General features: G+C 39.0%; 1 protein-coding gene across 2 annotated transcripts in view; it reads left to right on the top strand.

The window, feature by feature from the left end:
* The window catches only part of ANKUB1 (ankyrin repeat and ubiquitin domain containing 1), a 31,439-nt gene extending 19,661 nt beyond the window's left edge, over positions 1–11,778 (top strand). For both annotated transcript variants that reach the window (XM_023215433.2, XM_023215432.2), the window contains exons 4-6: positions 2,178–2,292; positions 4,754–5,692; positions 11,272–11,778. In XM_023215433.2, the coding sequence (XP_023071201.1) occupies positions 2,178–2,292; positions 4,754–5,692; positions 11,272–11,401 (1,184 nt within the window). In that variant the 3' untranslated portion in view covers positions 11,402–11,778. The remainder of the gene's footprint in view (positions 1–2,177; positions 2,293–4,753; positions 5,693–11,271) is intronic.
* The last annotated feature ends 888 nt before the right edge of the window (positions 11,779–12,666 follow it).

Genomic DNA, 12,666 nt, shown 5'->3' with positions numbered 1-12,666 from the left:
TTCAGAAACCACCAAGGCCAGAAACAGCCTGGTGTGCACAGGGAAGTGCAGGCCAGCCTGCCCGGTTAGGAGGGCAGAGCATGGCCAGAAGAAGCTTGGGAGTCCAGCAGAACTTCATTCAACAAATACTTACTGAGCATCCACCATAAGCCAGGCACCGCTGTGGAAAGCAGGCACTGTGGAAAGCAGGCACAGTGGCATGTCCCTACCCTCCTGAAGCTTGGATCTCAGTGGAGGAGGCAAACACCATCAAGCAAACAGAAAAATTTCTCATTTTAAGCAGAGATTAAGAGCTACGAAGTAAAAGAAGGCAGGAAAATGGAATAAATGATGCAGTAAACTGATGGGAGGCTATTTAGATAGCTGGTCAGGAAAGAAGACAACATTGAGCGGAGGCCTGAATAAAGAAGCAGAGGCTGTGGGGAGCATCTCAAACTAGATTTAGGTTTGAAAGATTATCTAGGTCTGAAATAGGGCAGCGCTGGTTGAGATGGAGGCAAGGAGTTGAGATGTTCTTCAATATTGATCAGGTAAACTTGTCAGGCCTAAGCAACCGTTCAGATGTAGGACATGACCAAAATGGGAAGGATGTTGGGTGCGGTGGCTCATACCTGTAATCCCAGCACTGTGGGAGGCCAAGGCAGATGGATCATTTGAGGTTAAGAGTTCGAGACAAGCCTGACCAACATGGTGAAACTCCTTGTCTACTAAACATACAAAAAAATTAGCTGGGCATGGTGGCCTGTAATCCTAGCTACTTGAGAGGCTGAGGCAGGAGAATCACTTGGGCGACAAAGCAAGACTCCATGTCAAAAAAAAAAAAAAAAAAAAAGGAAGGATGAAGAAAAACTCTCTAATATATGGCTTAGGTAGCAAAATAGATGTACCACTCACTGAGCAAAAAAAAAAAAAAAAAAAAAAATGTAGGAGAAAAAGCAGGTTGGGTGAAAGATAATGAGTGGTCTTCTGGAATGATGAGGTTGTAGTGCAATCCCTCCATTAGTAATATCGCCAGCAGGGGGAGTCTGGAGCTGGAGCAGAGGCTGGGCTGGAGATTGGGACTTGGGAATGAGTGGCACTTGGGTGGTCAATGAAGCCATCATCGCCACTAAGATTAACAATTAATCAGACATCAAGTATTTAGGGAGCACCTACCAGGTGCCAGGCTATACGGCAAGTCCTGAAGGAATTTTCTTAATGGGAGCATGAAAAAAAAATCTCCAAGCAAGTAAAATGATTCCAAGTACTGATGACAGAGGCAATAAAGAAGTTAAAGTCATGAGATACAAAGTAATGAAGGTGAGGAGGTAGTGATGGCAGATATTGCTTTAGCTATGGTTGAAGTGAAAGATGAATAAAAAGGACACAGTCCTGTGAAAATCTAGATGAAGATCCTTTCAAGCAAAAAATTGTAAGTCATTAGGTCCTGAGATGGGAGTAGACTTGGTGTTAGGACAGGTGAAAGGTCAAGGTGGCCATAATAAATGAATGAGGCAGAGAGAGCTAGATTGGACCACATAGGGAGAAGGCTGAGTTTAATCCCCAGGGAAACGTGTGTAAATTGAGAAGAGCAGAAGGCTGAGGAAAGATCCCTGGAAAACACCAGCCTGAAGGATAAAGGGAATGTGGTATCACAGAAAGGGTAGACTTCGGAGGAGCCAGTGATAAGTTCTCCAGCAGCAGTGAATTACTTTTATGTTTGTAACAGAGAACAGCTTATGTTTCATAAAGGATAGAACAAGCAAATTAGCTGGTGAGCATCATTCAACTCCCTCACAACCCACTCATAAGCTAAAGGCTCCAGAAGACCATTTGTCCTGCCACAGGTTCCTTAGTTTCCTCTTCCAATATAACAACTTTAGTTTACTTGCTAATGTATACAGCAGCATTGAATCAATCTCCAGGTTGTTTTAAGATAGCTGCAAAAAAATATTTCAGCGCTATATGCAATCATTGAGCAGATGAGAAAATGGTAATGCACAGATACTAAACAGCTTTTCCAAGTCCCAATAATGGCCTATGCTAAAAATAGCATCCCTGTCTCCTTGTTTCAAGGTTATTTTTCATTTTGCATCTAGCTCATGCCTCTGTTTGGGGAAAGCTATCATTAGAAGTTTTATGGATTCCCAAATCACACTGCTGGACTGGAACCATAAACCATCTCTCTTGATCCACAGGCACAACACTTCGCCTGGACGTCTGGGATGGATGGAAGGAATTTCTGATGGGTTGTCTCCTTGGACAAAAACTTAAAGTCCAACGCTACTTATCAAAAGAAGGACCAGTACTCAAGTATGAGAAATTAATGTTAAATTAACTTAGCAAGTGCTGTAATTTTTTACTAAACTTCCATCAGACCTTAAGCCTGCAGTTCACTCACCCTACAGCTGAGGTGCTGCTCTATGCCAGTTCCACTTAGCATGTCTCAACCAAATATTATTATTACATATTTGCTGGAACAAAACAGCAGAGATGCCATCAGGACTGACAGTCTTGCGATTCAGATAGACTTTCCTCAGGAAATACTAACTACAGTTAACCTTTGAACAATGCAGGGGTTAGGGATGCCAACTCCCCACACAGTTGAAAATTCCCATATAACTTTCGACTTCCCCAAAACTTCACTACTAATAGCTTACCATTGACCAGAAGCCTTACTGAAAACATAGTCAATTACCACATGTTGTGTACATGTATTATATACCATATTCTTATAATAAAGTAAGCTACAGAAAAGAAAATATTAAGAAAATCATAAGGAAAAGAAAATATATTTCCTAGTCATTAAGTGGATGTGGATCATTATAAAGGTCTTCAATCTTCAGGTTGAATAAGACTGAGGGGGAGAAAGAGGAGAAGGGTTTGTCTTGCTGTCTCAGGTGTGGCAGAGGTGGAAGAAAATCCCCAAACTGAACCTCCACAGTTCAAACTCATGTTGTTCAAAGGTCAACTGTGATTAAATGGGTGACTTCGATTTGGTTTAGATATGAGACTTTCAGCAATATTTTTCAAGGCTATCAGAACACATACAGACAGTCCACAACTTACGATGGTTCAACTTAGATTGTTCAACTTACAATGCTGTGAAAGTGGTGTTAATTCAGTAGAAACTAAACTTCCAGTGCCCACACAACCATTCTTTTTCATTTTCAGTACAGCATTAAATAAATTACAGGAAATATTCAACAGTTTATTATAAAATAGGCTTTGTGTTAGATAATTTTGCCCAACTGTATGCTAATTAAGGTGGGGTAGACTAAGATTTGATGTTCAGTAGATTAGGTGTATTAAATACATTTTAGACTTATGATACTTTCAACATATGATGGTTTTTATCAGGACATAACCCTATCATAAGTCAAAGGGCATCTATATCTTGCCACTTTCACATTCAGTTATTCTTTAAGAAAACACTTGTTAATTGACTGAAAACATCGACCACATCTTCCTAAGCTCACATGTAATTTTTCAAACTGCATTTATTACCAGCATTCGCACTTTTGCCATACATAAAGTGTAACGGGTATAGCTGGGGCAGGAGGAGGGTTGGTTCAGAGAGGCAGGTGGTCATTTTAATGTGTTAATACAGCCATCAGATTCTCAAATACATAAATTGCACTAATCTGTAGGTTTAATTTAATAGTATTTTAGAATAGTGCCCCCTCGTGGGTGACTTAATCATGTTTTGCAGAAGCCAACACATCAGGAGATCTAAGGGCTCTGTGAAGTGATGGATTAGAAGAGCAGCTTTTACAGTTTTATAAAATATTCTAATATTTTACACTGATTTCTATTATGGGATGGTCATATTTTTTCCATGTTCTGCATCCAAAGAAATAGCTATGTTGCTTTGTTACTTTTAATAGTGTATATTTATTTAATACTTTATGGCAGACACTGTGTTATATTTATTACCTCATTCTATGCTTATAAAACTTTGATGAGGTGGAAAATTTTTAATCTTATTTTACAGATGAGGAAACTAAGATCAGAAAACCTGCCCCATGTTGGCTGGGCGCAGTGGCTCACACCTGTAATCCCATTACTTTGGGAGGCCAAGCAGGCAGATCACTTGAGGTCAGGAGTTCGACACCAGCCTGGCCAACATAGCGAAACCCCTGTTTCTACAAAAAATACAAAAATTAGCCAGGCGTGGTGGCTCGCACCTGTAATTCTGACTACTGAGGAGGCTGAGGCAGAAGAATCACTTCAACTTGGGAGGTGGAGGTTGCATTGAGCCAAGATTGCACCACTGTACTCCAGCCTAAACAACAGAGCAAGACTCTGTCTGGTGGGGAATGGAGGAAGAAAACTTGCCCCATGTCATACCAATAGCAAGGGCAGAACTGGGTATTGAATCGTAACAATTTAACTCTAGTGTTCATGTGCTTGACCATCTACGCTTGACTTCATCTTTAAATAAAATCTAAGAGCTCAGAGAATGTAAGTGGCCAGACTTAAAAGCTCCTTGTATTTCCCCATGCTTGATATTTTTCCTGAGGATTTAATTTTTATAAAAAAGACGACCACTTTAAGGAAACTATTTACATGTGCATAATAGGATAATGTGTATAAGCAGGATCTGTGCAGTTTAACCTGTATATCACCATATGCCTTTTCCAAAAACATTTTAAGGTAAAAGTTAAGAAGAAATAAACACTCAGCTAGAATATTTCATGAGCATTTAGTGTAACTACACTTGTTTGTTTGCTGATTTTCTAAACACCCCTCCCCACTTGTTTCACTCATTTAGGTATCAGAAAAGGGTAGCCCTGTACATTGCTGCTTTTTGTGGGTACATTGAACTCACTGAATGGGCCCTGAAGCAGGGTGCGCGGCCCCACGAGGCAGTCGGTGTTCACCCCTATCGAGCATGGTGCCATGAAGCCCTTCATGCAGATGTCTCTAAATGCCCCATTCATGCAGCCGCAGAAGCAGGCCAACTGTTGATTCTGAAGGCCTTTGTCAACTGCAGCGTGCTGTGCCTGGAATGCAAAAATGCAGCAGGACAAACTCCCCTGACCATTGTGTTCAAACACAAGCATAAAGACTGTGTATTATATTTGCTCAGTAAAATGTGGTCCACAGTTTCTTTTCCGAAAATTTCAGTCCCAATGAGGATTTATATTAAAATAAAACAATGGATCCTCAGAGCTCAGAGTCACAGTCTTCATAAAAGCCAGTTTTGCGGAGCAAGGGTCTTTGGGGCAAAAGTTGGAGACACTGTGATGGTGGATGGTTTCACCAAACCAAAAATGACCTCCAAGAGCTGGCATAAGGCTGGGAACAGTGACTCACAAAGCATCTTGCTCAAGCTACCATCTCTCAGCAAACAAACTGCAAGCAGCAAACCTGAGAGTCCTTTGGCAATTTCACAGCTGGACACAAGAGAACAAGCCCTCAAATTTCATCCACTGGTGAATGCAAGTACATTCTCTGAATTACAAAAACATCAACAACAAAATCAGAAAAAAATTACTGCCACAGCTAGGAAAAAAGAAAAGCTCATAAAAAACACATATCTTCCCCAAGTCCCCCTCCCTCCAGTTTCAAGAGTGGGATATTCACATCCATCGTTTTTCTATGCAACACCCAGTGCTGACTTTTTACTGAAGTCCTCCTTCTCATCTTTCTCAGAGCACAGTGGGAAGACTCCAAGGGAGAATGCAATCTACTGCTTAGCTGTGGCAAGGTAACGTTCTCCCCTTAAACATACAAAGGGCAAACCTTTTATAAGGCAAGTCCAGGATAAGGAATGGTCCATAATGCCCTACTATGCCACTGAAAGTAATACAAGTTGTTCCAATGCATCAATACCCAGCTTCAAGGACCTCATCTTAGCCTCATGACTAGGACAAAATGAACTAATATTATTGGCCAATCCAATCTGTGCAGTACTTTACTCCTCAAACTTTCAGGAGGGAAAGAAACACAGTAGAAAGTGTTGTATCAATTCTCAAGGTCCCTTACTGCTGCTGCTGTTGCTTTTATTTTTCCTTTTTATTTGAGACAAGGTCTCGCTCTGTTGCCCAGGCTGGAGTGCAGTGGTGCTATCACAGCTCACTGCATGCTTGAATTCCTAGGCTCAAGCAATTCTCCCACCTCAGCCTTCCAAGTAGCTGGGACTACAGGCACATGCCACTACATCTGGTTGATTTTTTTTTTTCCTGTGGACACGGGGACTCACCATGTTGCCCAGGTTGGTCTCAAACTCCTGGGCTCAAGTAATCCTCCCACCTTGGCCTCCCAAAGCGCTGGGATTACAGGCATGAACCATTGTGCCTAGCCTGCTAATGCTTCTTCTTTTTCCTCCTCTTCAACTTCTTTCTCTTCCTCTTCTTCTTCTAAAGCTAATAAAAAATTAATTGTAATTAGAGGGGAACGAGAGAAAACTGAAATATGGGAGGGAGACATCAAAAGTATCACAGAAAACTAGATGGTAACAAAAATGGGAGGAAACAAAGGAACACATTAATGACAAATTGAATTTAAAGACTTGAATTGACTTACTAGGCAAGATGCACAGGTGGGGTGAGATCTGTATTGGACAGGGTGCTAGAATTGACATTAATATTTACAGTGAGTTAAAAGGTAATCCGTAGCACATCTAAAGAGATAAGAAAGTGTATCAGAATTAGATGTTTCAGGTACACAACTCCCTGATTAGAGTTTAGATCCCATCCATTACTTATGAGGTATTATTTGATGCAAATATTACAGTTAGAAATATAGATTTATGAGTGACTTTTCCCCTTACTCAACATAATGAGAAGGAAAGAAAAAACAAGGCTAGAAGGCTAGATTGTTTTACTTGCTTTTCTGTACTGGTCTTTAACTCAGCTCAACTTTATTTCAATTAAGTTGTTGCCACCTTGTGGTGAGAGTAATTTGGGCTGTAAAATGCAAAATTCAATATCCAACAGAGTGAGGTTGACAATAGAAGAAGACACTTAATAGCTTAGTAGCCTCAATCTTTGTAATTTGTGAGATATCTCTGACTAGAATGACTAGAATGTATCACCAAAAATTCTAGAAATATACTAGAAAAATTATTAATTGAAAAAACTGCATAGTCCATCTTAAAATAAGGCTATAAACAAGAAAAGAAATATTGGTTTGTTTTATCAACAGATACATGCTAAAAATGAGTTTATCAATACGTGTTTACTATAGCCCAGTGCTGTGCCCAGCAGAATAGAAATGTGCATGAAAAAGCATGTGTTTTTAAGCTTTGTGTGTGGAGGGGGTGCCGTTTCTATGAGAAAAGCTGACGGTGTCTGCTGTGTAGAGTGCTTTCTTGGGGAGGAATTGAGTTACGAAATATATAGTAAAATCCATAAGGATCACTAATCTCACATATATGGCTTGTTGAATTTTTATGTTTTCATATATTCATTTAAGCACTACTCAGATCAGATGCAAACTACTTCCAGTGCCCCCAAAAATTTCCTTCATGCCCCTTGCCAGTCATGATCCTTCCCAGATGTAACTATTATTCTCATATCTATCACCAAATATTACTTTAGCCTGTTCTTGAACTTCATATAAGGGGCACATATGGCATATACCTTTTATATTTTGCTTTTTTTGTTCAACACATTGCCTGTAAGATTCATCAATATTTTTGCGTGTATTGATTGTTCTTATTTCTATGTAGTATTCCGTTTGTATGCAATATTCCATATCCTAATTTATTTATCTATTTTCCTATTATAGGTATTTAAATCGTTTCTAATTTAGGAGCTACTTTGAATAAAAATGCACAATTATTCTTGCATATGAGGTTTGGTGGACATCTGCATTCACTTCTCTTGACTCTATACCAAGGAATAGAATTGCTGGGTCATAGGATAAATTTATGTTTAGCTTTAGTAAACATTTCTAAACACTTTTTAAAAGAGACTACCAGTGTGTTTTTTTGTTTGTTTGTTTGTTTGTTTGTTTGTTTGTTTTTGTAGCTACATTGCATAAGGATTGGAGTTATTAAGGAGTGGCAATTTCAAGGTCAAGAAAGAAATTGCTAGAGAAAACATTTTGTTAAAGAAAGGGTTATTCTGTGAAGGAAAGAGAGAGAGGAAAGAAAGAGAGAAAGAGAAATAAAGAGAGAAAGAGAGAAAGAGAAAGAAAGAAAGAAAAGAAAGAAAAGAAAGAAAGAAAGAAAGAAAGAAAGGAAAGAAAGAAAGAAGAAAGAAAAGAAAGAAGAAAGAAAAGAAAGAAAGGAAGGAAGGAAGAAAGGAAAGAGAGGGAAGAAGAAAGAAGGAAGGAAGGGAGGGAGGGAGGAAAGGGGAGGGAGGGAGGAAAGGGAAGGAAGGAAAGGAGGAAGGGATTAGTGCAGAAGGGAGACCCACAGGGAGAGTGGTGGTCAGTCTGACTGCACACTTACTCTGGCAATGTTACTCCTAGCAAATCCTCTTTCCATTTCTCTTTTCCCAATATTTTTCTCTTTCCTGTATTCACACCCTCCACTTCCCACCCGTTTCTGCCCCCTTGCCACTGAATCTCTCCCAGGATCTGTTCCACCTTCCTCTGTTGGTGGGCTGTGGAAAGGAAGGAGAGATCTATAATCTCATGCCACTGCAGTCTTCTTGATCGAGTTCAAGTTCCTCATAGAAGTCACAAAAACACTTACATCTGCCTGAAGTAGACAGTCAAGGTAGGCAGTCAGGTGGTCTGAGCACTCCTCTAAATGACCAATGCAGCTCTTGTACCACAAAGACGCAAACATGAGGAATGGATGGACACTATCTTGATGGCTACATGCACCATCACCAAGCTAGTGTCATAGCCAAGAAATGGGGAAGAACCTAACGTTCATTATGCTGACCCAGGGATCAGGTGGGTAAAGTGACCATCAGATGTTCCTGTTTTACAGAAAGGGGAGTCTCCCAAACCAGACAAGTCATCTGGCATCATGTGAAAGTACTTGCTGGACCCCATGTCATTCAGGAACTCCTACCTTTAGACTCATAAAACTAAACTTCTCGGGGTTGACCCCAAGATGGCATTGATGCAGTTAGCACAGATCAAGCGCTAATGTGGGTTTGGGTTGGTGAGTGAATGTGACTGGTGTAGACAGTCACTGAGGCCAGAAGGTTACATAGAGTCTCATTCCTCAGCCTAGAAGTCAGTGTAGGCTTTACACAGGTCAAAGAATACCTGTAAGGTGTGTTTAGAAAAATAGCCTTCCTTATTGCTTATTGTCCAATTCCAGAGAGGTTTATGTGACCTGGGAGTCCAGTTAAGTAAAGATTCAAATGTAGGGGATTGGTCCAGAAAGCTGAGAGTTTGAGTGGACTGAGAACAGATGATAATCTCAAATGCTATAAGCTTTGATGGGCTCTTGTACTCTGGATACAAGTACAGCTCTTTGTTTTTATTCTTTATTTTAAAAGGCATGTGTTATATATTTTAATCACCTTTTGTATCTCCAGCACATAGGATAGTGCTTGCCATAGAGTAACTGCTCAATATGCATCTTTTTCTTAAGGTAAACAGTTTTTGAATCAATGCAGAAAAGTCAGGTTTCAAATGCCAGGGAGAGAATCAGGATAGGCCTGAGCCTAGGAAGAGCAAGGATATGCATCAGAACAGGAGAGGACTTCAAATTAACTCTGGTGGGATATGGGGAAAGGCTGAAAGTGCCTGAGTGATTTCCTTAAGACTTAATACCTATTTTTATGGGCAACATGGATGGGTTAACCCAGTTTAGAGGGCACAGAAAGACACAACCATTGAGGTCAAACAAGAAGTTAATCTAGAACAAAGAAGTTGAATCAGGCAGCCATGGACCTGGTTCAAATGTTGGAAACACTATGGTATTTTATACAGGGTTACTCCTAATAGATTGAGTGAAAGACTTTAAAAAATACCAGACTTTGCCAGACAACATGGGCAGAGGTGAGGTAAAGGATTCAGGCAGAGCTAGCAACATGGTCAAAGGCACTGTTTTGTGAAAGAGCAAGCAAGAAATTTAGTTTTCAGGAAAGTAGGATTTGCAAAAGTCATTGTAGGCAATAAGGAAAAACTATCTGGAGATAAGACTGGCAAAGTAGACTGCTTCTACACTAAGAAGCATCTGTGTGACCAAGTGAAGAGTTTGCTTCTTCTTTCCCCTTCCATAGGGTGGGAGGTAGGTGGGAAGATCATGGAAGTTCTTTTTCGTGAAGTAAGTCACATAATCAGTTTTTGTTTGTTTTTGAAGACAAATCTGATAGAGATGTATGGAAGACTCATTGGAAAGATGTGGAAAGACTATAGTAAAGTTAGGAAACTACAATAAGAGAAATAAGAGAAAATAAAGACCTGGACTAGTACAACAGTAGTTAGGGAAAAGAGAAAAGGCCAAATACAAGAGATATTTCTGGGGAATAATCTACAAAATTTGGTCACTGACTGGGTGTGGAAATAGAGAAAGAAGGAATTTAGTTTTGTTTCTAGTTTTGGAGATAGTGAGGATAGCAAAATCGAAGTGTTAGAACAAGGAAACAGAAGTGGGACAAGTTTAGGAAGAAGATAAAAGATATGTTAAATTAGAAGTGTCTATAAATATTTTTGTTTGGTAATTGGAGATATGCAACTTTCAAGAAAGGTCAAGCTTTAGGAGTCATGGATAAAAGAATTGAAATAGTGAGTAAATGAGGACTCCTAGGAGGAGGGTGTAGAAAAAGAGGAGAACCAAGGATAGAATTTTGGAGGGCCCCAACATTTAAGGGGATGTAAAACACTTCTGTATTAAATCACATTTGCATCCAACCAAGTAAGAGTAATCGTATTCAAATTTGCAAGTCTTTATTAGTATATAGCCAGAGAATAACCATCATAAAACACTAAGTTCCTTTGCATTTTAGTTAAAGAATATCAAAATACCTAATATCTTTTCAATTAAAAAATCCTCATGTGTGTTTGTAGGGGTAGAAAGTGGAGAAAGGAGAAGAGGCCAGGGAATATGTGATATATAGGAATATCTAGAGAGGAGAGAGAAAAAGTTTCAACTCAGAGAATTCTACATGATACTGAGTGGTTTTCTGTTTCTGTTTCTGTTTCTAGTTGTGGATTCTAAGTTTTTAGCATTGCCTTGGGAAAATATAATTTCCACTGCATCACAGGGAACTTGTTTTAGAAAGATTACTGTTTCTATTTCACATCTACCTATGTGACAAGACAAACTAGCCCTAGCTACAAAATCAACCTGAAGATTTCCATCCTTTTTCAGCTATGTATGCAGATAAGATCAGACCTTCTTCTCATAAATGATATCTTGTTTTCTTGCAGTGCCTTTAAAGAGAAACGATGGCTTCAGCAGTTACAAATAGCGAGAGTCCTGGCCAAAAAGAGCATTTCTAACTTGACCACCCGAGGAGGTCTGACAGCATATGAAAACTCTCTAGAAATTGTGCTTTGAAAAATCATGACAACCTCAGTTTGGACAAAGACCTGATCAAACAGAATGTCCAGTTCTAATGTTAACATTTATAATAACAGTTCTAATGTTGTCATCTCTAGTAACAGTTATAATGCCACATAACTTTTAATAGGATATTTAACACCATGTTTTCTTGGACTTCATCATGCTAACTGAAAATTTAGTGCTATTTTTGTATAAAGAATATGAGGAAGAATTCAGAAGAAACTGAGAATAGTAGTTATCCACAAAGTAGGGGAGCTGAGACAATGGAAAACAAAGAAGTGAGAATTTTTACATTTTCTTTTTTTGTTTTTCTTTTTTTTCTTTTTTTAAGTGTTTTGGTTTTTTAAGCCATATTAATGTAGAACATATTTTTAAATAAATAAAATGTTTAAATTCTATATAAGGAAAGTTCTTAAGAAAGTTAACAAATACCATCCAGGTCTAATGCTGATCTCAGACATCTTTTGAATTCTGCTAAAACATTGCTTCCAATTAATTTTTTAAAATTGAGTTAAAATTTACATGCAGTGAATTGCATGAATCTTAACTTTAAGATTCAATGGGTTTGAAAAATATCCCAGTCAAAACGTAGAACATTTTTGCTACCCCAGGAAGTTCCTTCAAGCTCCTAAGTCAATCCCAACTTCTTTAGGTAACTGCTATTTTGATTTCTATCTCCATAGATGAGATTTTCAAATCATCGGTATCATGCAGTTGTTCACTTTTGTGTCTGGGTTATTTTGCTCAACTTAATGTTTTAAGATTCATTTACATTACTGCATGTATCGGTAGCACATTCCTTTTTTTTTTCTTTTTTTTTTTTTTTTTTTGAGACAGAGTTTTACTCTGTTGTCCAGGCTGGAGTGCAGTGGCATGATCTCAGCTCACTGTAACCTCCACCTCCTAGATTTAAGCAATTCTCTGGCCTCAGCCTACTGAGTAGCTCGGATTACAAGTGTGTGTCACCATGCCCAGCTAATTTTCATATTTTTAGTACAGACGGAGTTTCACCATATTGGCCAGGCTGGTCTCAAACTCCTAACCTCAACTGATCCACCTCCCTTGCCTCCCAACATGCTGGCATTACAGGCATGAGCCACCATGCCCAGCCATACATTCCTTTTTATTACTAAATAGTATTCGATTATATGGATGCACCATAATGCATGGTGTATGGACTGTATAGATGTTTGGGTTGTCTCCAGTTTTGACATATTATGAAAAAAGCACTATGAACATTATTGTAAAAAGTATTTTTC

Source organism: Piliocolobus tephrosceles, chromosome 2, assembly GCF_002776525.5.
Source record: "Piliocolobus tephrosceles isolate RC106 chromosome 2, ASM277652v3, whole genome shotgun sequence".
Lineage (NCBI taxonomy): Eukaryota > Metazoa > Chordata > Mammalia > Primates > Cercopithecidae > Piliocolobus > Piliocolobus tephrosceles.
This window is presented reverse-complemented; position numbering and strand designations above follow the sequence as displayed.